The 27,370-nt window shown below is 41.6% G+C and overlaps 1 protein-coding gene across 2 annotated transcripts in view; it reads left to right on the forward strand.

Annotated features, from left to right (window-relative positions):
• Nucleotides 1-27,370, forward strand: part of Gfra1 (GDNF family receptor alpha 1) — a 194,937-nt gene that overhangs the window by 37,728 nt on the left and 129,839 nt on the right. Inside the window, exon 4 of one of the 2 annotated variants that reach the window (XM_090345789.1) lies at nucleotides 15,060-15,074. The exons of the other annotated variant lie outside the window; for it this stretch is intronic. Within the exon in view, the coding sequence (XP_090201915.1) occupies nucleotides 15,060-15,074 (15 nt within the window). The remainder of the gene's footprint in view (nucleotides 1-15,059; nucleotides 15,075-27,370) is intronic. 2 annotated transcript variants of the gene reach the window in all.

The raw sequence follows: 27,370 nt of genomic DNA on the forward strand, positions 1-27,370 counted from the left end.
TTGATTAGTGATTGTTCTGCTGGTGAGAACCAGAGACAGAGAAGGGGTTGAAGCCCCTGCTTATCCTTTGCAGTCATTCTGGCTGCCAAGTCAACTGGAGTGCCTAGCTGGACAGTGATGAGATTTCTTTAAACTTCTTTCATCAAAAGCCTCCAGACTTTTGGTCGCCTACAGAGGTATTTCTGTCATCCCAAATCATACCAACCAGGATGTTCTAAGCTGTCAGTTTATTCGTTACTATCAGTCCTGGGAGATAATGGGAATGGTGGGAAGAGAGTGGAAAAATGAGATCTTTGATTACCTAAGCCTGAAAAAGTCCATCTAGAAATAACCACTTTACAGCCAGTCTTTTTTTTTTTTTTGGAACTCTAAGTCAGGTACATTTTGTAAGAACTGCTATAATTTGAAGATGTCTCAAGCCACACACTGACTTCAGAAATGAGCTTGTTCTTTATAGCTCCCTCAGCCCACCACAAAGGCCCCTTAACATAACTTAATGGGCTTTAAGAAACAGTCTAGAGGGAAGAGATAGTGGTATATTTTGTCTTTTCCCTTTGTCCAGCTCTGAGCATGGTGTGTCACCTGCTACAACAGGTGTGGTACTTGGTGTACTCTCGTTTCTGATCACGTAGAGGAAGCAGTCAATTGGAACAGGAGATGGAATTAGGCACTGTATTTCCCACCTGGACCCATAGCGTGCTCAGAAGACATTAAGGACCTGGGATATTTGATCTGTGCTTTTATAATGCACAGACGGGAGACAGTTAAGCCAATGAAACTGTCTTTTATTTTGGTGTACTGGAGATTCAGACCACACAGAGTGTACATGATTCTGGTTCATGTCATCACCAAAATATAAGCAAAATAAAAAGATCAGAGTAACTCTGTGTACTGCAAGGAGTTGCATGTGGTATGAGAAGGAAACATCATAGGCCTGTGCTTGTAAAGGGCATTCACTTTGGAACTGAGTACATCTAAGGTGTAATAATGGACCCATCGTCTACCTACCTATCTTTCTGGTCTCACTGGGGCACATCCATATCTTCTTAACTCCGAAGACTCAAAAAGTGAAAGTTTTACATGATGTGTTGTTTTGGCTGAATAAGGAAGCACCAGGCAGGCTTGTAGAGATCTCAGCTCTGTTCCATGTGAACGTCTCCATCTTTAGGATCTACCACATCTGAGATCCATTCCTCTTTCCCCTCTTAGGAATATAGATACGCCTCTAGATTTTTTGAAGATGCAACAGGATCAGAGTTCATAGCCTGCCACACAGCTTGGCCATATTCTCGTTGTCTTGAACATGTGTACCAAAGAGGATTCTGAGGAAAAAGAATCAAAAGGCCTCCTAGATAGTGCAGAGTTCCTAAATGTGGCCTAAGGCACATGCTTACAGATTGATGTGCAAGAGGAGACCCACTATGCAGAGAAGAATTCTCCTTCTGTGAGAAATACTCTATTATCTTGTCTTTGATCATTAAGCATTTTCAAAAACAGCTCTTTGATCATGAGCGTTGAAGAGTCCAGGCAAAGTTTTCTGAGCCTGCCTTATTTGGGAAACATTTGTGCTTTGTACTGATTTGGGCATGCCAATATTTTAAAGGCAATGCCAAGCTTCTTCTACCCCTGTACAGAGAACCAGTTGGCAGAGGGCAGTGAACAAGGAACCATTTGTGCCTCTGTAATTGCAGAGCAGCAGGCATTTTATAACTGCTGAGTGGACTTCAAAGTTAATTACCATTTAGAAGTCTGAATAAAATAATCTTCCAAAACACCAGGGATGAGGACAATTCCAATGACTTACTTATTTTTAGAGATCTTAAAATATGTGAGAAATCAATAATAGGTAGGTAAGATAGTGTAGACCATATATGTAATTTACATTTTCACACAGGTGAAATTAACTTTAATAACCTTTAGTTTCACCTAAAATATTTCTGCAAATAATTAAGTACAAACAAGTATCAATGAGATAGTCCACATTCTTTTGTCTGTCCAGTGTTTGAAAACTGGTTTCTGTTTATACTGAAAGCATGGTATAATTCGGCTCATCTCATTTCAAATATTCAGTCATGATACATGGGTGAGGCTGCCATATTGGAGAACCTGAGGGCAGATGGAGGTATCAGGCTATAACCCCTGGAGGAGAGGGGAATTTCATCTGGATTTAGCCTTCTGCACCAAGTGTGGTATCTCACATGGTGTCTAGCATCTGCATGTTTTTTTTTTTCAATGTGTGGATTGTAGGATGGAGCGCCAGGATGCAGCTGTACAAGATTGGTGTGCCCAGCTGTGGCTCAGAGAGACAAAGTCTATGTGCTAGACATTAATAATATATCCAGTTTTTCAAGTGGTGCCATAGAGATAGGATTCACATACATTATAATTCATCCCTTTAAAGTGTACAGTTCAGCGTTGAGTAGATTCATAAAATTATGTATGTATAGTATAGTCGATTTTAGAATGTTTTCGTTATCCCTCCAAAGAAACCCAGCACCCCCTTCCTCCCGCATAACCTCATGTCCTCCACCTCTAGCACCCACTAACCTGTCTTCTGTTTGCCTCTATTCCAGTCTATTTACCTGTTTCTGACATTTGATAGAAACAGGGTCATACAATATGTGGTCCTATGTAACTGACTTCTTTCACTTGGCCTAACATTTCCAAGATTTATCCACCATGTATATGAATTTCATGTATTTTTCATGGAATCATACTTTTTGAAAATTTGTGTATTTTTAGAGCTGAATAATATTTATAAAAGAAATGGCCTTGTGTCTATTTATCAGTTGGTGAACATTATTTATGCCTTCTGGTGATCATAAATACATGCTTTGAATATTTGCGCATAAGATTAGGCCTATACCTAGATGTGCAGTTGTTGGATGATAGGGTGAATTTTATGTACATAATCACTTGAGGACCTTCTACACTACTTCCCAAAGTATCACAAGCATTTTGCATCCTCATCAGCAAGATATGAAAGTTCTAATTTCTCTGTATAGTTACCAACACTTGTTATTATCTTAACTTTTTAATTATATTGGTTAGTATTAATATGTGATATTATTATAAAAATACCTGGGACTGAGTAGTGAATAAAGATAAGACATTTGTTTTCTCATATTCTTAGAGGCTGAGAAGTTCAAGGTCAAGGTGAAGCAGACTTGATTTTCTAATTAGGGCTACTTGCTTTCCAAGGTGGCATCTTATTGCTTCATGCTCTGAAGGGAAAGGCCTCTGTGCCAACCATGGTGTTGAAATATATGTGTACATGAGGCAAGATTTACAATTTTTTTAGGCTCTGTAATATGCTTGAATTTCTTTTTTTTTCAGGCAGCTCTCAGCAAACCAGCTGTATAAATCCATCATGAAAGTGACATTTATATTTCATGATTTGTGTAGAGCCAGTGAGTAATGCCATGTATCACACAGGTCTAGAATTATCTTAAACTGCCAAATGGACTTTCCCTCTTTTTAAAAGAGGAACCTTAAATGGGATTTGGTTTGTGGTAAATATATTTTATGACTTTCTGACTTTTACAGAGATGAAGAGATCCCAGATTAGGGTTTTTTTTCACAGCTGCAGAGATTATTGGTGAGGTGTCTCCAGCTCTTTGGTTACTCTCCTTTCTAAATGCCTTGCTATCGAGGAGCCCAGCCTAGTATCTTACTCTTGGACAAGAAATGATGGAGAGTTAGGTGACTGAAAAGAAAGATTTCTGGGTACTTAGAGTTTATGTGGATAACTTTTTAATATTTTATCTTAACTTCCAACCACTTCTGAGAAATACTAAGGTTCGGGGTGGTATGGATTGTGAGGTAATGCTTCTAGGTTTAGGACTTGCTCACCTGGCAAACAGAGGCATCTATGACTAGTAGAAGAGGGATGCTCTGTAGCTAGCAATGGTTCATTGTCTGTTCCCTGGGCCGGATCAGCCCATCCATGCCGGGGGTGAGAATTTTTCTGGATGCCTTTGAGATGTGAGTGTTGAGATCTACACAAGTGCATTCATCCATCATAAAGAGCACGGTTTACAGGGTCTCCAAAAATGTTGTTGATCTTAGTGTGCAGTCCCCAAACTTAAATTTTCTTATAAATGTCTTTTCTAGATCTGTTCAGAATCTGCCACCCCTATGTACAGAGCTGTGCTTAAGTCTTCACACAGGAGTCTGATCTCTTGTAATCACCACCATCACACACCTCTGTTGTCCCAGTGTGGACTTGAAGATGCCAGGGCTGCTTAATGAGATCCGACCTTCCCTGTGGCAGCTTCAGATCCACACGACACAAGCCCTCTGATTCAATGTCCAGCCCCAAATGGCCTGCACTCCTTACCTTCCTGTCATGACTTCTTCCTTCAAAACCTCCCACTTCCATTTTTTCATGAACCTTGGTGTAGGACAGTAGCCGGGAGGGGCAGCTTCCTGATCTCTGTGGCTCCTTCACCTTTCCTTGTCTTGTCTTGGTTTCCTTTGTCTAATCTGTTTTTGAACTGTGTCCTTTCTTCTAACTCAGTATCCTTCCCTACATCATTACATTTCTTTTGTCCAACAACAGGCATTGATCCACTGAAATGTTTCCATTTTCTAAACAAGAATTTGTAAAGTCAAGGACAAATGGAAAAGTGTCTATATCTAGGTAGTTTATGAGGTGGAACCCTCAAATCCAAGAATGATAAATTACAGAAAAAAATGTGGGCGAGGGATATAAAAACATTGGGATCTTGGTTCTAAAAGTATAATGGATTTGGCTTCTCTGAGATGTTTTAGAAGGAACGCAGCACATTTATTTAATCATCATACTGTAAATATCTCTTGGTTTGCCATTCACTGAAAGACAGATCATAGTGGTCTCTGAAGCCAGACTGCTTCAGTGGAATTCTAGATCACTTTCTTCCCTGTGGTTCTTGACAACTTTATTTAAGCTCCCTGGACCTATATGTCCATAGTTACAAAGTTAGCATAGTAATGATAATTCTCCTTTAGGGGACTAAGATACTGGCCGTGACTGCTTATGCCTGTGATTTTGGTACTTAGGAAACAGAGTCAAGATGATTGTGAGCTCCACAGCAGCCTGATCTACTATATAATATCTTTTTAAATTTTTATTTATTTATTTATTTTTAAAACATTATTGTAAAGGTGATGAAAAGTGGGTTACAGTTATATAAGTAGGTAATGATTACATTTCTTTTTAAACATTGTTACCCCTCCCTAATTTTTTTCCTGCATACCTCCCCACTTCCTTCCCCTCTTCGCCAAGTTGTAAAGTTCATTTCTGTCATGGTGTCTAGTGAGTATCACAGTATCTTAATCCAAAAATGAAAGGAAAAAAATCCAGAAGGAGAAAGAGAGAATTCAAATAGTCTATGTAGACTACATAAATTAGCACAGAATACAAGAATAGCTTTGGAAATGTACCAGTTAATATTGATATGCCTCTATTATACTGACTGTCATGTTTGACCCCGGGCTTTGGAACTACGATGAATATAACATACCTGGACATTTAGGTACTTTCAGCTTAGTTGGAGAGAAAGGAGACCAAGCAGGAAATTGGAGAGCAATGGAGCAGGGGCACCTAATGAAAGAACTGGAAATTTTCATGGATAGAACGTAGGAACTGGGGTAGTTTGTCAATATTTTCTTGAAGAATCCCCATTACAACCTAAAGAGCTTAAATGATTGGGGTTTTCAGGTTTATTCCGGTGTTTCAGAGTTGAGCCAGGCTGAAACCTGTAGATCCTGAAACTGAAGGCAGCCTGGCGTGTGTCATGTCGCCAGACGTGGGCCCATTTCATGATCAGCAGTGCCGGTCATCGGGGATAGCTTCTCAGAACTCAGACTTTAATTATATCTGGCTCCTGGGAGCTGTCCTGATAGTAATTTATGCCAAGACATCAGAATAATGATGATGACCGTTGTCTTACAGTTGCTTTCAAGTTGTCCATCCTAATAATGATCACCTGGCAAAGAGGGAGCTATATTCTGCTGGATGTTTGTAAGCACCCAGTTCAAACTGAGGAGACTGTCTAACCAATCTGTTTAAAATCTGGACCTCAAAGGTCCAGAAATACCTTTGTAATAAATTTAATCGGTTGGCTTAAAAATGGGGATGAAAGAGCGTGTTCTACAAGTGTACGTTGGATGTGTGGGTAGGGGATTAGAAATGGATGCAAGAAGCCACTCTACCCATGGAAGTTTCACCTGGCTTATAATTTATCTGTAATGGGAAAAATACTTTACCACTGAGATAATATCTTGGGATAAATTTGAAATCACAGGCTGTATTATGAATGTGTTTGTGGATAGATGTGGATTGCTGGGAACACTTTTTTTTTTCAGTGAACATAATTTAGTAAAGATAAGATGACGACTAAGCTGCATTCGGTAAGAACCCATTTGATATAATGTGTGTAATTTTAAACTTAAAACCACCATTTTTAGGATTGTAAGGGACCTGAGAGATCATCTAGTACAAAATTATTTTGCAGATGGAGAAACTGAATTCTACAGGATGTGGTGGCTTTGTGCTCAGTGGGTAGCAGAATTCAGATATTCAGACTTCTATGTTTGGGAACATTTTAAAAGATACAGGTTGATATCTATGGGCTCATTTTAGTATTTTTATCCATAGCGGTTTCGTGTCATTGATAATCAGAGCTATAATGGCATTTTTTTCCAGAGGATAAGCCACCTCTACGGTTCCTTTGTGTAGATGGATATTTGCTGAAAATACTTTGTGACTTCTAATTAATACTCAGTTATGCAACTTTAGGAAAATTAGAATGGTGTTGTTTGTCAGTGTTGTCTTTTGTTTGCTCTGTGAATGTGGCTTCTCCTGGTTCTTCAGCACACATTCAAAAGAATTCGGAGAAAGTCATGTGTGCTGTTCTTTTCAAAGAAAAACACTGGCTGCAAGAGAGCTCGAGTTTAATATAGTTTCATATCATAGCAATTTTAATAATGCAGTCGAAAGTATTTGTACATGAATTCATTAAGCCAAGATTAGTCTTATTATAATTACTCAAAAAGTAATTCAATTTAAGGGAAAACATTTTAAATGGATATAAAATACACTGTTGGCTGTGAAGCCATGCTGTTCTACTTTCTCAGCTTCATAAAATACTAGCAGACTCGAACATAACTTTCATAGTATACAGAATGCAATCATAAAAAGTATTATTCCTAAATCTATTTTTTTATGTGCTTTCCATAGTTAAGAGCTTTATCCTTCAGTGCTAAGAGTGAGATATACTAGGGATAGAAAGTCATAAAATGCTAGGGACTTTTACCAGCTCTTGTCTCTCTCTCTCTCTCTCTCCTGCCTCACCAAATCAATGTCGGCTGATAGTTACAAGCACAGAGCCCCAGATTGATGTTTGTAGCTCACTCCCTAGAAAATGTAACTGGAAGATTCTTCAGGGCTTTTATATTTTTTCTCGCCCACAAATAAAAGACATTTACTGATCACTGAGTGCCTTCAGAGGTACAACAATGACAGGCAAAGTATTGGTCTTCATTTCTAACATGATAAAAGGTGAGGGGAGGCCAGGAAGAAGGAAAATGATAGAACTTTCTCTGCCTACCTCTATCTATAACATGACTGTGGAGAAAAATTAGAAGGAGGCAAAACACTTTGCAGCATCAGAGAATTGTCAGGTCTGGGACATCAAGGCTTTCTAGCTAGTCCTCTAAGCTTTTGTCCAGACTCACCAGGGCTGTTCAGTTTGTGATGCCTGCTGGTGCCAGGAAGAAGCAGGAAGGTCATGGGTATTGGCCGAGTGGCCACATGGCTGCCTGAACTGTCTGGCTTTGGAGACACTGAAAACTAATCACAGTCCATGTGGTGCCACCGAGGCCTACCAAAGGCTCTGGAGGAGTGCGTGACTGGCCACGCTCCAGCAGCAGCAGACCTGCACCTGCAGTAGACAGGAAGGGACTCTGCCTAAGTGGTGTGGTGTGCTCCAACTTTGAGATATTTAATAAAGCGGTGGAGCCCTTTTCTCAGGAAAATTCCTCCTAGCCCCCTAACTCTAGGGAGCAGCATGATTCTCTTGGAAGTACTGACAATTCAGTTACCTCCAGACAATCCTTATTTCTATTGATCCTTAGTCAGGAGGAACAGTAGTTCAAGGGGGAGACTCTTAGCCCCTGGGAGATCTGGAGAAGCAAAGACAAGGCCAGAGGAGGTAGATAAGGACAAAGGGATGAATGGTACCAAAAAAAAAAAAGGCCAAGCCCTGGTTTCAGTTTGTGGAGTCTCTAAATACTAACCACAATGTCTTCCTTCATTAATATTTGTTGAAAGTCTAGTGTCATCAGATCTTTGACCACAGGGCTGAAGAATCATTCTTTCAGGCATACACTTGTAATTCCAGATACTTGTTAGGTAAAGATAAGAGAATCATAGGCAAGGCCAGACCACCCTCTCTAAAAAACAAACTCAGTACTATAAAAAAAAGTAAAAGAAGAACTCAATCATTCATGAAGTAATATATGTGAATGGCTTTGAGGTTTCTTAATTGCATGTAGCTCAAGAATGAGAGAAGAAGAAGGAGGAGGAGGAGGAGGAGGAGGAGGAGGAGAAGAGGAAGGGGAAGAAGGGGAAGAAGAAGAAGAGGAAGAAGGAGAGGAAGAAGGAGAAGGAGGAGAGGAAGGAGAAGAAGGTGAAGATGAAGAAAGAAGAAGAAGAGGAGGAGGAAGAGGAGGAGGAGGAAGAGGAGGAGGAGGAGGAGGAGGAGGAGGAGGAGGAGGAGGAGGAGGAGGAGGAGGAAGGAAGGAAACCAAATAGTTGGGGAAGGGAAAGGGAAGCACAGAAACTGTAGGACAAATGGTGAGCCAATTCAACACTGAAATCCACTAGACACTGTGTTGCAAATGAACTATCCAACTTGAGTGGGAGGGAACTTGGGACAGGAAAAACTGGGAGAGAATGAGAAAGGGAGTAACACTGTTCAAAAGGAAATGTACTAATTACCTGACTTATGTAACAGTAGCCCCTCTGTATGCTATCTTTACAACAAAATTTTAAAATTAAGTGGAATGTTTGAGGACATAGCTTGGTGGTTGAGTGCTTTACCAACATGGTGGCCTTTGGGTTATCTCCTATATTGAAGAAAAAGAGAAAGAAATTAATTTTAAAATAAACAATGGGAAAAGCTGAAAAACGTTCTCCAGCTTGATGCTCATGATGTCACTATGGTAGGAGAAGAGGGATATGACTTCTTTGCCTTATAGGTGAGGAGACAGGATACAAGAGGTTGCATGACCTAGAATTCTCTCCAGTAAGGGGTTGTGGGTCCCATCTCAGGCTTAGGGGATGTAATGGCCATGATCCTGTGCCGACATGCACTGGGTCATGTTTTGAAGAGAAGGAATTCACCCAGCCCTCTTTGGGAAGTCTTGTTTGTATGTTTGTCTGTTTAAAACAGAGCTACTCCAGAGTGCTGACAAGCAATATGCTGACGAGGGTATTAATGGCTCCACTTTTCACCATGGAATAGAAAGAATTTACTTCATATACAGAGGTTAGCAGAACTGCCCAGACTGAGTTCTGGTTACTTTTTCTATCTGTGTGCGAGATGGCTGGCTTTTGAAGTTTGATAAGCAGGCAGCAGCTAGGCTCATCTTGAACTTGACTTTGGTCTGTAGCCAACCTGACTCCTTTCAAGAAGGCTGCATTCATTTCAGGTGTTCCCTGGATCCTTAGCCCTGGTTATTTGGGTCCCAGTAAAATTTACAGTGCTTTACTGTAAAAGCACTTGTAATTGAAAAAAAAAAAGGAATTTTCTTTCTGCAGCTCAAACCACAGGAGGACTCGTAAGACAGCTGTCTCCCCAGGTGAGACTTCTTAAATGGGAGTTAAGTGCATGCATTTTCAAGAAACTAAACTCCCCTCATATATAATTTAACCTAGAAAAGAAAGCAAAATTGAGAGAGTAGTGTGATTACATTGTTTGAGAACTAGTAACTTTACCTCCCCCAGTCTCAGGGAAGTCAAGCATACTTTCTGTGTTTGGCATATCTTGAATGCTATGGGGTGTGTGCCGTGTGTGCTCTTGTAATAACAATGAAGGGTTCTCTCACCGTAGTTATGGACTGTGGATTGGAATAGTAAATTACTCCTAGCAGACTGAATAGGCAGTAAGACTGCCATCTACTTCTCCTCATAAAACAAAGGAATAGATAAATAAAGGAGAGCCAACTCACTTAACCCGAGTGGCTCTGTGCACTGCTAATTATTAAGCCAGGCACAAGGCAGGGGTTCACCCAGAGTGTAGTTAAATCATTTTTAATCGAGGTAAACACTAGCCATGTGGATAAGCAGCAGCACTCAAGAAAGTTTTTAATCAGCAACGTTTAGGAATCACCCAGCCTAATTGCCATAACTTATTAATAATAATAAATAATCTAGTCTTTTTATGGCCCATTCTCTGGAGGACTCAGTGCATTAAAGATCTCTAGGGTGTGAATCTCTCCGTAGCCATGGAGGAGGGGCACATTGCCCCAAGCTCATTTCTAAGGGAAGAAATTGAGCATGGCGACTAAGAAAGGCAAATCTGAGTTCCTTGTTTTCTTCTTCCCACATCTGAATCACCGTCTTACACACAGCCTTTCATGTCTCTCTAGGACCAGAAGGGCTCCAGGGACTTGGGATCTGGGACCCAGGGAAACAGGCTTTCTTTGTTCACATGAATGATGGGGGTTGAGGTTTCCTCCCTTGGGAAGTGAATCTGAGCACAGCTTTGTCTCCAGGAGTTCATTTCCTCTGCACAAGTGTCTTCTCTGTCCTCTAGGGTCAACCTGATTGTGGCTTGCAGTAGTCTCCATTCACTGCTCTCAGCTCTGGACATGTCCCTGTTCCTTGTAAGAGTGGAAAGATGGCACTGGGTTATCCCTAGCATGAACCATCATAGCAAGAGGGAATAATGTTTATGTAAAGTACTTAACCTTCCCAGCAACCAAGGGTAAGGCCTACCTTGGCAATAAGGAAATGCCAGCTCAGAAGGGCTGTGATTGATTACACCGAATGAAAGCTATCACTTTGAGATTGAGACATAGGGTGACCTCTGATGGGTTGGGAGGTGATGATGGACTGAGTGCCAGAATGGAGGATGGCAGTGTTTCCTTGGCTTATATTCCTTCTGGCACACATGGTTTTTGAGGGGTGGGAAAGTTCCCATTACCCATAAACTACCCCCTCACTTATTTTCCATTCTTCTTCCCATAAATCATTTGGGCCTGAGCCTGAATAGCTGTTTCCTTTGGAAAAGTGACATGTGAAAGATGGTACCCAAAGCTACTATTATACAAAGTGAAAAGGTAAAGAATGCTAAGAACAGAATAATTTATACCACAGAGGACAAAAAGCAACAAATCTAGAGTGTAAATTACAAGACAGCTCACGTGCAAAATTGTTGCAATATTTATCCTAGTGTTTATTCAGATTTACATTTGAGTAAAAAGGTGCAAAATGTAAATAAGACAGAGATATTTTTGGGGGGGAGGAAGTTTAAAATAGATTACATGAAAATCAAGAGCAATTTTGGAGTAGAAATTCTGAATAGTACTCTATGCAAATTTCTCTGCTAATGTGAACTGTACTTTAAGACTGGAAAGAGTAAAGCCACTAAATCCTTGCCTGAGTTTCTGTCTTCCCTACTCCCTGATGCTTCCCAATGATTCAAACCAGCCCTACATTTCCAAGGATGTGTTCCTTGTCAGGAACCATGGTGGGGAGGTTGTAGCTCCTAGATGGAGGTTGAGATCTGTATTTGAAAGACTAATCTTATTTCCCTGATGTTTTCAAGGTTGGACATTTCTGTCTCTATTCATTAGAGGGGAATGATAAATCTTTAATTTGTACATTGCTAATAAGGGCAATGAGCTATTGTGCTTCATGAAGGTTTAGTGAGTCTCCTGTAGATCTGACTGAGTTTTGAACTTCATGTGTGACCTTAGGAGACATTTCTAATTGATCTGCAACTCAGTTTACTCATCTGTATAATGAAGGGGTTAGACCTGAAGAGTGTCCAGGCAGACTGGGTCTCTTTCTCTCCCTTCTGAGGCAGTTAGGATCCAAGGATGTGATCAAGATGCAGTGTTCTTGTCACAAATATCTATATAAATAATTCATACAAATAACTAATAATTTATAACTAATGATCAGGTTCAACCTGGACAAATTACTCTAGGAGCACAGAGGTGGAAATAGTAGGTTCCCTCTCCTCTGGAGACAGACTTCGCAGTGACTAACATTTGAAGATGTGTATGCTGGTCAGGGAATGGGTGATTCGCACTATGGAGTTCAGGAAACAAATGCCGGTGAAAGTAATATATTTAGAAATATAAGGAAAGGTCACCTTCTCTTGGTCTTTGAGTAATGTTATTTCACTACTCGGATGAATTATCAAAATTGTCCTGTACAGTACGTACCATTGGCCTTTGGTATCTGTGAGTGGTTGACTCTGAAATCTGCTGATACACAGTCTGTTTGATCAGATGGGATAGTACTGGTACACAATGTGTGCATAGCTTTCTGTGTGCCTTAAATAGCACCTACACTGATTGTAATACAGAATACAATGTAAGTGTTCTGTGAATAAGTCATTCTATATTGCTTAGGGAAAACTGACAAAAGAAGAAATCTGCACATGTTCAGTACAGATTAATTTTTATTTATTTTTTGTGGGTCATGGGGCTTGGGACTCTGGGCCTGGGCACTGTCCCTGAGCTCTTCAGCTCAAGGCTACCTCCCTAGCCCTTGAGCCACAGTACCACTTCTGGTTTTCTAGTGGTTAATTAAAGATTCTCAGGGACTTTTTTTTTTTTTGGCCAGTCCTGGGCTTGAGCTCAGGCCATGAGCCCTGTCCTTGGACTTTCTCAAGGCTAGAGCTCTACCACTTGAGCCTCAGCAGCACTTCTGGCTTTTTCTAAGTATGTGGTACCAAGGAATTGAACCTGGGTCTTCGTACATGCTAGGCAAGCACTCTACCACTAGGCCAAACTCCCAGCCCTCTCAGGGACTTTTAGTGCCCGGGATGGCTTTAAATCATGATCCTACTCAGCCTCCTGCGTAGCTAGGATTACAGGTGTGAGCTACCATGCCCGGCTTCAGAAGAAATTTTTTGAAAGGGGTGATAGTCGTGAGGATTAATCTCAGGGTCTTGATCTTACTAAGCAGATGGTCTACCATTTGAGCTATGCCTCTGACCCTATACTCCCATTGCTTATTTTTGAGCTAAAATCTTGGGTTTTATTCGTGGGCCAGCCTAGGTTGTGATCCTCCTGTTTGTGCTTTTCCCTTACCTGGGATAAAAGGTGCACCACACTATCACACTTAAAAGAACACTGACTGGGATGGAGTCCTGTAAACAGATTCCTCCTTTCCTTTTCTTCCATCTTTTTCTTCCTCTTTGCTTCTTCTTCCTCATTTCTTCTTCTTCTTCTTCTTCTTCTTCTTCTTCTTCTTCTTCTTCTTCTCCTTCTCCTTCTCCTTCTCCTTCTCCTCCTCCTCCTCCTCCTCCTCCTCCTCCTCCTCCTTCTCCTCCTCCTTCTTTCTCTTCTGCTTTATCCTCTTTCTTCATCTCCCTCTTTTTCCTCCTTCTCTATCCCCCCCCTCTCCTCCTCCTCCTCTGTCTTCCTCTTCTCTAGTCTCAGCTTCCTGAGTAGCATTGATTATAGGCATAAGAATGAACTGCTAGTACCTGGTGAAATAACTGCTTCTTAATCCAGATGATAAATGTAAGACAGTGTTACTAATAGTGCATAAATCTCATTGAATTCTTTCAAAACAACCCAAATCTCATCTTTTGTAGATAGATAATTGTTAACTACAAATCTCCCTTTATGTAGCCACACACACACACACACACACACACACACACACACACACACGTATATAAATGAACTAAGATTTTATGTTCCAGTTTTGTGTCTGTTCTATTAGTCCAAGTCTACAGACTGCAAATACAGGCAACATATTTGGTCCATGTTAATGAAAGGTCATGCTAGTGGTTACTCTTAGGGGCATTCTGCTTATCTATGGGGTTTTTTTGCTATTTTTTTCTAGAGACCAACAAAATTATTGGCACGTAGTAGCCTCTCAAATATTACTTGAAAAAATGCAATAATAGGGGCTGGGAGTTTGGCCTAGTGGTAGAGTGCTTACCTAGCTAGCATGCATGAAGACCCGGGTTCCATTCCTTGGTACCACATACATAGAAAAAAGCCTGAAGTGGTGCTATGTCTCAAGTGGTAGAGCTCTAGCCTTGAGAAAGCCCAAGTACAGTGCTCAGGCCCTGAGCTCAAGCCAGGACTGGCAAAAATAATGCAATAATACTTTCTACCTTTCTCACAGACTTTGAGTTAGGATTTACTATGAGAAGACACTGTTAATTATTAATCATGAGTAGAATGTAAAGAATGCATACATGTTTTGTTTCTGTTATTTAAATACAGATGTATATTCAGATGTCCTTTTTCTGTTCCCTTAAATGCCATTGTTTTTGTGGCTGTTTATAAATCCATCAGGCACTGGGTATGAAGATAGGCTTTGGAACCAAACAGATCTGGTATCAATCCTGAGATCCTGCTTTCTCTCTGTGCCCCCGGATGATTTAGTTAGCTTTCTGGAGACTCAGTTTCCCAATCTATAGAAGAAGAATGATGGTAGGACCTACTTTTATAGGGTCATTGTGAAAGTTGTAATATTAAGACTAACCACCATTCGTCTATTTACTATGTGCCAGGCACATTCCAAGCCTTAAAATGCATGATAAAATGCTTCATCTTTCCAGGACTCTCACTTGGGCTGTGGTTTCCAGAACTGGACATCACAGAGTTTGACAGTGTGGAGGCAGGATTCAGACCCAGCTAGTCCCCACAGCCTGACCTTTTAACCATGCCTCCCAAGTTCAAGGGCACTCTGTGTAGAATGCATTACCAAGATCATGTGTGTTGGCTGGCTATTGTGATTGTCCTTTCATCCTGACTAATGATGTTTTTCTCTTTCTCTCCTCCTTTTCTACCCTGGTTTTCCACTCTCCTGCCAGATGTTTTCCAGCAAGGTAAGTTTTACTGCTTCCTGCTGGTCTTCCATTGGCTGTGCTCTTTGAGTTGTGGGGCTTTTCCCTCTGTGCGAATGGTACATAGACTTTATCAGGATGATGATAGTTTCAAGTGCTGTCAGTCTTCCTGGGCCTCCATTTCTTCCTCTGAGTCCTGTGTAGAGGTTATATGTGGGGGAAATAGACAGCTTGGACAGGGACAAAAGGGATCAGGTTTATGGTTGTGCTTGGTAGGCGGCAAGGGTGCTGGGAGACCAGGGAGAGTGGTGAGAAGCAGGTGTTTCTGGAGAGCTCAGTACAAGCCTCTGTGCCTCCTGGCCACTGTATCAAGCTGCTGCTCAGTTAAAGCTGTGACAGTATCAGGGGACATGTCTTTGCTGAGGAAAAACAACAACCACACATCTCTATCATGGAGGCGTGGTAAGGCCATGTCTGGCCTTTTAACTCAAGTGTGCCTCACAACATGTCCAACTGAGTCTGTGAGTGAATTAGGGCCAGGTGAGGGAGAGGCAGTGGCATTGTTTTCTCATCCAAGGTCATATGTTCTGGAGTGCAGGGAATTAAAGTCTAATTCCACATGGTGTCTTCCAGTCCAGCTCTTAGATCCCACTGAGGATGGGTTCCCCTGAAGCCCCCCTCCCCTATCAGAATCCTGGGCCACAGCTTCCTGGAACCTTCTTGACACAGATGATGGGAAGACTGCCTTTTCATCCTAGCTTAAAACTACTGGGTAGACATGTCAGGTCTTCACTGTTTGTATTCAAGCTGTGAAATACGTTTAGAGCATACATTGGCCGCATCTTCCCGGAACCCAAAGTTGGCTTAAAATAAAAGAGACTAGTTTAAAAATATACCCCAGCATTCCATAAATAACTCCCAAATACTCTTACAGGCTTGATATTTTCATAACTGCCATTTCACCCCACACATGTAGCTCGTGGATTACGGAGACTATCTGCTCTCTGATAGAAATACGGTTGTGGGTAGTGGGTAACAATGAGAGCTCTGTTGTGTGGTATTTTTAAGAGTCTGGAGTCATAGACCTACTTTTATAAATAATTCATGAATCCCAACAAGCTATAAGTAATAAGTTCCATTTGGCTAGAGACTAAGAAACCAGCAAAATTGAAAAGGTGCCGTGACTGTTGGTGCAGTGAACACACACTGTCAGGCCCCGTTGCCTTAGCAAGTTCTCTTCCTTGACAAATTGGGGGTTCAGTGAGCCACTCTGGGAGGAGTCATCTAAACTACAAACAACACCCAATTCGGAATTGTATTCCTTTTCTCAACACACGATGTACTTGCATTGGGGAAGTCTTTCTCCAATACATGCTTTGAGGCTCCCGGTGAAGAGTTAAAAAGAAAAGCATGATCATATCAGGTCTGACTTTTCTAGACAACCTAGAGAACATCCTAGGGACCATAATTAGTATTAAAATTGCCTTATGGCTGTCTGTTTCAAGCTCGCTTCAGTCTTTCATCGTTCTTGCGATCTGATTGATGGGATTTGCCTGTCAGTAGCAATGATATTCAGAGCAAAAGTTATAATCATCTACAAATCACTGGCTATTGAGACTTAATAGCATCTGCCAGAGATGAGAGCCAATAGCTACCAATGGTTCTGTGTAATGGTGGGTGGCAGCTCCCTGAAAGATATTACTAGGATTTTGAATAGGGAGACCTGAACTTGCTGTTGTGAATTATTTACATGTCCTGACCTTAGTGGGCCATTTTGTATGGAGACACACACATTCCAGAAATGATGGCCGATAGTTCCCCAATTGGTACATTCTCCTCAACTGCATTTCTGGCAATTCTGCCTTGAAAATAACACTCTGTGTAAATGTTCTGTCAAGTGACAGTCACATGAGATGCAGATAAAAACATTGTGTGTCTTCTAGACAAAATCTGATAACACAATCTCCACAAGACCTTCTGGGGTCCAAACTACCAGAATGCTTCTGCCATTAACCTCATACTAGGGGCATGATGGATGATGTTAGAAATAAAGAAGCTGAAAACTGGGGAGGGGGGTGATTCAAATGAATAAAGGCTTCCTGGGTTATTTTCAGTATCCCATCTCCACAATGGCAACTCGCCTTGGCATTGCCCTCCTGAAAACACTCTGGGATTCAGGTTCTGCTTACTCTGGCGTGGCTAAGGAGTTGGCAGGTGGAGGAGAGATGCTGCTTTTCAGGTGTGCTGCTGGCAGTGAGGGGGAGAGGCCTGTCTGCCCAGAGCAGTGCCTGCAGGCTGGTGCTGCTGGGTATTGTGGCAGGCAGGCGAGAGAAGCGGGCTTGCAGCTGACAACATCAGACATTCTCTGAGGAAACAGAAGTTATTTCTTCTGGATTGCATTATCTTTTATTTCACTACAGATCAATCTTGTTACAGTGGGTGACAGCACAGCAGAACTGCTGTGTCTTTCTCTGCTGTATTTGTGGAACATGCACGTGGGAGTGTGTTACTTCTTTGCCTTGCATTGTAAGCTTGTTTTGTTGGGGCTTTAAAAAAAATTCATGTATAAATGCCACTTGCTCTGGTGTGTGGACCACAGGGTCTGAGAATGGTCAAGAACCAGTAGGTGTACAGCTGGGCCTTTTCTAAATAGGAGTTCTAGAGCCACAGTGCTCCATTTTCAAGTGGCTTTAATTGACCCACATTTCTGTCCCTCTCAGAGGAACAGAGCCATTGGGTAGCTCTCAGAAGTTCCCAAGTGTCATACAATTGCTCTTCACAGTATCATGTGGATTGGTGGAGGTGCTCTATTTGCAGTATCTTGAGTTTTCGAGCGCTATTATACCAATGTTTTACTAATGAAGATAGGACTGCATGGCTGTGTGCACATGGCCCCATTCACACACCTCGTCTGAAGTCACTGAAGCACTTTTGTTGAATGCTTGTCTGTAGACTAAGCCTTGATTCTGAAATTGAGCAGAAACCGAGTTGAGTGGCTTAGAAATGAGAGCGGTATCACTCAGTGGAGCATTTTAAAACCTAAGTGGCTGTAGTATAAAGATTTCACCATTGAGTTAATTCTCTCTACACTGTCAACTATAGTCCCTGAAAGACTCTGAGACCAGAGACAGGCTTTCCCTCTTTCATTTCTTACCAGGAGCTAGAATCTTGCTAATGAGAAGGTTTCTTGTCCTGTACCTCGAACGGGATGCATGTGTCTGTTTTCCAGCTGCTAAATAGGAGCCAGGTACCTTCTGGACCTGGTTTTCTTATATGGATAGGAGCCATGAACAAGGCAGCAAAGCCCCATTTAAAACTAAAAGCAGGGTACATTTGGTAGCCAAACATGCAGAAATAATTAAACAAGGAAAATTGAGAGAGGGTTCAATGAAAGAAACGGTCTCAGGCTGATGAGTTAGGTTGCTTTAGATGGTGTGGCCAGACCATGAAAGATGGGTGGCTCAGTTATTTGAAGCTCTATAAGAATGGTTAGGAGCTTACAAGGGAAAAGCCCCATTGGGCAGGAGAGCAGAGGCCCAAGCTCAGAGGCATGAAGATGGGATGGGCTACTGGGGAGAGGCGAGCCCTGTCTGAAGTGAGTGACAGAGTAGAAAAGCACTGGAGGTCACCATCAGGAAATAGGAAGTGGCTTTTTTTTTCAGGAAGAGGGGGGATAATGGCTTTTCTAGCTGCTGTGAGCAAGGTGTGAATATGGAAACCAGGATGACCAGGTCTGTGTGTCTCCTGGACTAACTCACTACCCTTCCTAAGTCTCTGCTTCACTGGACTGGGGAACCAGCCAGCCTTTCCTTCCCAGCTAGCTTACTTCTGCTGAGTGTTGGGTATCTCTTTGCTCATGGCAGGTGTCTTGCCAGTGACTCATACTTCCTGTCCTTAAGGGTAACAAATCTTTAAGGGCATTATTAAAATATTCTTTAGGTTTTAAAATATGCCTTCCGGTTTTAAAAACCAACTTTTCTGTAACATGCACATATACACACACATGTACTTTCATGTAATGTTTGTATTACATGTCACATGCATGTTCATTGCTCCAACAAATACAGATATTATTCATATAGACCTCTGTTCCATATGCATGGATTCAACCAACCACAGATGGGAAATGTTGCAGCTGCTTCTGAACATTGGTAGACTTATATTCTTGTCATTTCCCCTGAAGCAATTCATTGTAACAGTTTGGTTTTTTTTTTTTTTTTTTTTTTTTTGGCTATCATGGGTCTTGACTCTGGGCCTGGGCACTGTCCCTGAGCTCTTCAGCTCAAGACTACTGCCCTACTCCTGGAGCCACAGCGCCACTCCTGGTTTTCTAGCAGTTAATTGGAGATAAAAGTGTCATGGTCTTTAGTGCCTGGGCTGGCTTTGATCCTCAGAACTCAGCTCCCTGAGTAGTTAAGATTATAGGCATGAGCCACCACACACAGCTCTAACAAATATTCATATAGCACTTAGACATTGGATTTTTTGTCAGTTGTGGGAGCCATAGCACCACTTCCTAGACATTGGATTTTTGTAAATCAACTAAAGAAGGTTGTGCACATACATTCAGAGATGATTCCATTTTATAGAAGAGACACAGGTATCCACAGATTACGCATTCTAAAGGGATCCTGGAGTCCACCCCCAAAGAACCTAAGGGATGATTGTATATGAGATAGAAGACATTATATCTATCTATCTATCTATCTATCTCTCTATCTATCTATCTATCTATCTATCTATCTATCTATCTATCTATCTATCTCCTTAGCTGAGTATGATGTAGAGAAAGAATAACAAATTTCTAGATCTTGAGGACCTCTGGCAACAGGCTGTCCATGGCACTGTGTCCTCTGAGGATGTCATCCCCATGTACTTTTCTCAGTTCTAAACAATGAACAAACATTTGGATCCACAGTTGACAGACATCCAAGATTTTGCAAAGAAGCCAGTCAGTTTGAGCTTTTCACTAAAGCTTAAACAAATGAACTAAAACGTAACTGTGACCCGAAAGCACTTGAATTGATAGCCCTTGCTTAGGTCACCTCAGTTTTGCAACCAGCTGGAGTTTCTGCTGGTGTGTCTTAGAGCAGTTGGTGTGCTCCCTGGCCTCAGTTTTCTCTTCTGAAGAATGGGAGGGTTGGAGAGAGCCAGCATTGTTGGCTCTAGCGTGAAAAGTTGCAAGTGAATTTGAGTTCATAGCTTGGATATTTCCAGACTATTGTTCAGGGGACCTAGGTGAAAGGAGAAGCTTCTCCTAGTGGCTGAGGAGCGGGTTGAAGAATGTGGTTTCAAAAGTATAGCCTATTCTCACAGTCCTCTAGAAACACTGGCTCTTTCTCTCCTAAATGCATACTAGAATTTTACAGTGGTTGGTGGGTGGCGCTGCCTTTATTAATTTGAAGAGAATAATAAATCACAGTGTGGTTTCTGGCAGCTGAACCAAGCTTGTTAATTGTTGAGGTGGGCTGGTGGTGACAGGGGACCACTACCATTTATAATGAGCTTGACTTGACCTCTTTTGCATATTTCAAACTTATTGGTCAAACTGCTGGGACTGGATGTGAGGTTTTCCCAGCTACTTCAGAAAGCCCATCTATTATACAGAAAGCTCTGACCCCTTAGCCATGAATTATGGTCCCACTTGTAATGTTTTACATTATGAAATATTGTTTTCTTTATGAGTATGGGATTTGGGTGAATGAATTAAGTCTGTTGTTACCATTTCCAGGCAAGCATTACAAGTTGTTATATATGATGGTTAGCTGGTAAATGTATGTGGGGATGCTTAATACTAAAGTGGTGGGAAGTAGTGGGCTCTCTGGGCTAACTTCCTGCATTTTAATGCATAATGTGCCTGTGTACCAGCTACTTAATCTGTCTGGCAGCAGTCGAATATTCTGTACCATGTAGGAAATGCATTCATCTTTAAGCTTAAAGTGAAACAATATTGCCACTTAATTTTACATAGATTCACTGTGTATATGTGAGGGGGGAGAGGGGTTGGAGAGAGAGAAGAAGGAGCAGTAAATGAGGAGGAGAGGAAGGAGGGAGGAGGAGAGGAAGAGAAAGAAGGAAAGGAGAGAGAAGGAGAGAGAGAGAAAGGAGAGGGAACGAGGGAAAAAGGAGAGAAGAAGATGGGAGAGAGAGTGGGGGGAGAGGGAGAGAGAGGAAGAGAAGAGTAAAATTACTTTCTACTCCCCTTCCCACACTATGCACTTTGGTAGGAAGTCTGTGCACAGCCCAACTTAGTGAGGGGTTGTATCTACTTCACTGAAAGGTTGAATATATTTTAAAATATTCTTCTGCACTGGAACTTTGCCTTTCCTTTAATAATTCATTAATTGATTTTATATATTTATAGTAATGTGTCATATGATATATTCATAAAAATATTCATAGTGGCCACCAATATGGATTAGTAGATTTAAAATTTTTATACTTTAGATTATAACCCACTAATATTTATTTATTGTCTTTAATGAATTAATTTTAAATTTAAATTTTGTTGTAAAGGGGATATACAGAGAGGTTATAGTTACATCAGTAGAGTAATGAGTATATTCCTTTTTGAACAGTATTAACCCCTCCCCCCTCTCCCATTTCTCCCCTGCTTCCCAACCCCCCATAGTTTAATCTCCAACATAGTATTCAGTGAGTATCACTATTGAGTTGGTTCCTCCTTTTTCCCCCCATTTGCTTTGATGACTGGATGCTCTTAGACATACTACACATCAGAATTATGGATGCTCTTAGATATAATACACATCAGAACTATACTTTGGGTACTTAAACAATATGCCATGGTACCAGGAGATGCTCAAAAGTGGCTTGCTCACTCTAAACCTAATCCATCATTTTCCACAGAGCCTCGAGTCTCTTTGAAACCAAAGTCTGGGTGCTAGTGCTGCTTGTTGCTACTCAGAGAGAGGTGTCATTTCTTCTAAGTCCTTTGAAATGTCTAAGCAAATAAATATAGCTGTATATACTGACCTGTGCATACATACATGTCAGCATTTTATAAAGAACCAGGTGTACCTGGATTAAATTCAGCCTGATTGCTATGATGTCTTATTCTAATCCATTACCACATGGATCATTCCACTTACTTGCTTACTTGGAAATTGTCATTCCTTGGCTAGAATTTGAAACCAGTGAAAATGTGGCCTCATGTTCTTCAGTGTGTTGGCCCACGTAATCTACTCCCAGTGGTGTAGGATTCCAGATTTTTTTTGACCCATTTTAAGGCCCATTTTAAGGACTGTGTGGATGCAGAATGGCACATTGACCAAATGCATCTCTGCTTGCACACCAGACTATCTGACCCAGCAGGCCTGTTCCCTTCACCCCCCAACCAGTCCCATGGACTTCTCAGGGCAGACTCTGGTGGGTTGGGGTCTTGTTTCTGATCTTCTTGCCTGTGCAATCCAGGGATGAATCACCTGATTTATTTATCGTATTCCAGCTCTTAGGCTGAGCGATCCTCTGTAGGGACCATGATAGAGCCATTCTTAAGTCTCCATGTGTCCTGTGGACACATGATGAAGGTTTGCTTTAAAACTCAGATGGGAGGAATTGTATATCTGAGTGGTTGGGCATGTTTATCTGCTTGGGCCAGAATGTGCTCAGCAGCTCCTTCCCTTAGCTCCTTGCCTAAGAGTGGGGGTGGCCTGGACTATTGAAGCCAATGAATGTCACCTGCATTCTTGTTGGAGTTTGGCTTTCTGGGCTCAGTGGAACACTTTGAACATATACACATTTTGTCTATAGTTGAGCTCATGTTTGGAGAAACAATTTTTGAGTTGATTATATGTTCTTGATACTTGACAGTGACTTTGCTGCCACAAACTCCCCAGAGAAGGCAGCATGCAAGCTCTCATTGAAAAGTGTCATTCATTTCTTCTAAGGGGCACTGGGCAGACCCCCTTGAATTGTGGCAGCACCTTTACTTCTAGCACCCTTTATCTCACTTTGTAAGCCTCATAAAGCTGCATCTGAATGACCCTGTTTTTCTGCATCCTCCTAGCACCCTTTGCCCTATTCTGAAGCCTTAGCTAAATAGGTTCTGCCAACACAGTTTGGGCATGACTGCTTGTCTTCCCGTGTGTATGGGAAAATGTACTCTTATTTCCACAGTCCTCTACTATCTTCTTACTCTCAGCCATTGTTACGTTTTACTAAGAAATTATTGAGGAAATGACTCCCGCTTCCCTTCCAGATACACTGCCGCCCCTTCTTTCTCTTCAAAATATCCTCTGTGACTCCCTGAGGTGAGGCCTGGAGTTCTGCCCTCACCTCTGTTCCTGTCTGTTGCTTCTTCTTGATCCCTCAATACCTCTTTCATACTCGTATCCTGATCCATTTGAATGTTTAGCTTTTCATGCCACATTGAACTCCTCTTCTTTATTTTGAAGACATAGTGTTAAATGCAGTGCCCCATAGATGTTTGATGAATAAAAGTGGAAAAGCTAACAAAGCTCATGGAAGTCAGTGTCTTGCATGCAGTCCTAGTGGTTGCGTTCGTTTATGTCCCCATGCATACATGTGTTACATTTCCTCTGACATTCTAGAACCTTTCAGGAAGTTGAAGCACAAAGCTAACGATGCGATGGATAGTCATATTGGCGATCGTTATATCCTTTTCTTGAGTTAAAAAAAATCTTCCTCCCTTGGTTTTCTCAATGCTTTTTCTGTGTGTGGTGGTGGTAGGGATGGGTTATATTTGTATCTACAGTGAGTCTGCAAGAATTGTACCTGCTCATTTGTGTGCAGGAGGCTGAATGTGTACTGCCTCTGCCTTCCAAGTGCTGATTTTGCCAGAGACCCAACCTGTGTTAGAGCTGTTCACTTCCAATCATGCGGGAGGTACTGCAGGATGCATCTGCCATGCCATGGACGGCAAAGGCTACGGAACCCGTGATTTCTGGAGATGGTTTAAAGGAAGCAGAAGGTCTGAGTGGGTAGTACAGGGCAGGTCTGACCTGGGGGTGAATGGGTCAGAAGTGGGAGTCTGAATGCAGATGGAGACAGAGACACACACAGTGCATTCTAGAATGTTCCTAGGACAGTGAATTGGACTGAGAGTTGGGCTGATTAAGAGTCTTCACAACTTGTTTATTGCTGGAAATCCTCCGTATGTCCCTAAACACGCTTGTACGACAAAAAGGATTTTGTATACTAAATGATTAAAATTGGCTATTGAGTTTCCCAACTCTTTCTTACTCATTTTATTACTTCTATTGTTGATGAAGGGCTGCAGATAAACTGTTACCACTGCTAAGCAACAGAGTGAGCGTTATGTTTCTGGACTGATGAAATTGCAATCCATATATATACATATATATTTAATATTTCAGATCATTTGAACAATGATTTTCTAGTTTATTTTTAAATTTAGGCAGTAGAGTTGAGTCTTGCTCTTAGAACCATCAACATGCCATTGTTGATGGCATTTTTGAGCAGAGAATCAGCATGTACTTTATATACTACAAAAGAGTCCATGTTGAATGGTGAGTGGCTAATGACAATGGTAGTCTCTATTTAATTACTTATGAGGATTCTGGTTCAAGACTAACTTGGTCAAAACACTAGTGATAGCATGCGATGGCATATATACCTGTCACCCCTACTGTAAGAGAGGATAAGATTGGAGAGAATCATAGTTCTAAGCCAGCCCAAGCAAAAAAAGTCTCTGAGATTCCCTTATCAACATAGGCATGGTAACATGTGCCTGTCATCTCAGCTATGACAGGAAGTGAAAATAGGAGGAACATGGGCCAGGCTGGCTCAGACAGGAGGTGAAACCGTACTGCAGAAAGAATCAGATTAAAAAGATATAGGGGCATGGCTCAAGTAGTATAGTGCCTGCCTTAGCAAGTACAAAACCTTGAATTCAAATCCCAGTATCACAGAAAAAATGAGTTATGAAATAATTAATTAAAATTAAAAAGTTAATCTTTGATGTAAAAACTCTGACCATATTGGTTGCTTCTGGGGAAACGGCACCAGATATTGACGCGATAGAGGCAAACTGGAACCTTCTGGGCCGATGACAATAGTCTCTGTCTCATAGAGTTTGAGCGATACAGTTAGAAGCATTTTTCAAAACTCAGAAAATACACTTGGGAGTTGTGCACATCACATTTTGTAACTTTCACCTGAATATGGAAAGGAAAAAAACTGTAAGCAAACTTAGATACTACTGAATGATACATCCACTAAAGGGGCAAGGACCCTCACGCACACATTTTATTCCAGAATGCATCCCAAAGGAAATAAGATGCATAGTGGATTGATAAAGTAAGTACACTACCACTTTAATCATAGTAGAATCTAGGCAGTAGGTGTATGAATGTTCATTGTAAAATTTATTGAACTATGTCTGAAAAATCTCTTAAAATATTGAGATGTAGATAGCATGTGGACCGGCCAGCCAGAGATGAAACACTCTGTAGGAAGAGGCAGGGCCTTGGGGTGCAGCTATAGAACTCTGGAAGATGTAGGGACCAAAATGTGAGAGTGATGGCTGCAGAGCAGGCTGCAGAGGCTGGCCTAATGCAGTCAACTTTTCTTTTTAGTTCTGGAAATTATGCGTTTGACAGGAACATACTCTTACTAAAGCTCTCAAGAAGGAAATTTCCTTGCTTCCTTGCCCTTTGCTAAGTCCTGGCTGTTGCCAGCAGTTCTTGGCTTATAGCCTCATTGTTCCCATGTCTCCATCATCACATAGTCTTTCCCTCTGCATATCTTCGGGTGGCCATTTGGGATTTGGAGTCTACTGTATTATGACACTTAATGTTATCTACAAAGACCCTGTTTTCTTTCTGGAGTTCTAGGTCAGTATGGGCTTTTGAGGGAACACTATTCAAACTGCTGTAGATGAACAGCTTAACCTGGGTGATGCAAAAGTAGGGTGTGTTCCCTGAAAACTGGGCAGAGCAGAGAAGCCTGGGTCTAGAAGATGGAGAAGAAATCCTTAGGAACATAGAGAAGGGAATCAAGTGGAATTTGACAGAAGAAAGAAACAAAGGGTTTGCAGGAAGGAGCTCTCTATCTCCTGAATATCTTAAAGAATTAAAATATAAATCTTGGAAATTGCATCCAAGGGTGTAGTATAAATAGAGGGAGGCTTTTAGAGAAAACACAAAGGTGTTCGCTTTCCCCATTAAACAGCCATGCTGGGGGTGGGGGGACACGGTCTATATACTGCTTGGGTTTTATTTGAGATGGATTAAGGTTCAAGAGGAGGGAATCTCTGAAGGATTGCAGGTGCAGTTTTCACAAACCTGCAAAAGTTCACCTCCTTATCTGAGGCTTATCCAAACCCAAGGAAACATTTCAGGCCAGCCTGGAGGTTAGGGACTTCCGGCAGATGAAAGTTAATATCCTGCATCAGGAAACCACCTGTATGGTATGGGAGGGAGCCTATAAATTAATGCATCCTCTGATCAGAGGCCTGCTGGGGTTTGAGGCTTCCTGGGATTGGACCACCCACTCTTTTTGGTGGATGGATTACAAGTACAATTCTTTTGGTCCTTGTGGAGGCAAAGTTAATACAGCCTAGTTCTAAGGATCTCCTACCACATTCGGATCTCATATCAGTTTACAGGACTGGGCCTCAGCCACTTGTTACTGTCACATCTTCCCTTTTCTTCTGGTTCCTACCCCCTGGCCCACACTTGATCCTTTTCACAGGCCTCTATTTGGTTTGTGTCATCTGTTTACTCATACTTCAGGGGTCCAGAATATTCTTCTAGTAGTTGGCAGCTGTTCCTTAGTCTCTCCTCACTGCTACTATTCCTGGGTAGACAGATGGATGGATAGCTGATAGCCTAACAGGGGGAACAGTTGTAAAGGGAAAAAAAAACTTGCTGTAGAATTTAGAGAAACATTTACCACTTTGAAGGCACATGTCATTATTCTGTTAAGCTCTCTGGTTACAACTTTTCTGTTTGTGAAGATCAGTAATACCTTAAATCTTGATACTTGAGCCTTGAATTTCTGTTTTACTCTAGCACTAAAGAGCAGTCCTAAGATCAAGGAAAAGTATAGATGCGTAGTAAGACCACATTGGTTGGTGTTTAGAACTCTAACCACCTGCTGCTTTGCACTTAACCTTTTAGCTTGTTTTTTTTTTCAGCTAGTCATGAGCTAACTTTGCCCAGACTGGCCTCAAATCACAATCTTTCTACTTCTACCTCCTAAGAAGCTGGGATCACAGATATGCACAATCACTCCTGTCTTACAGCTACATTGAACGGATGGCTTAGCTTTCACTGGATAGAGCTTGCAAGTTTGCGCCTGAACTGGATGCTGGGAATTGCACAGGAAATCCCCAC

Source organism: Megascapheus bottae, chromosome 15 (assembly GCF_031878675.1).
Source record: "Megascapheus bottae isolate mThoBot1 chromosome 15, mThoBot2.hap1, whole genome shotgun sequence".
NCBI lineage: Eukaryota > Metazoa > Chordata > Mammalia > Rodentia > Geomyidae > Megascapheus > Megascapheus bottae.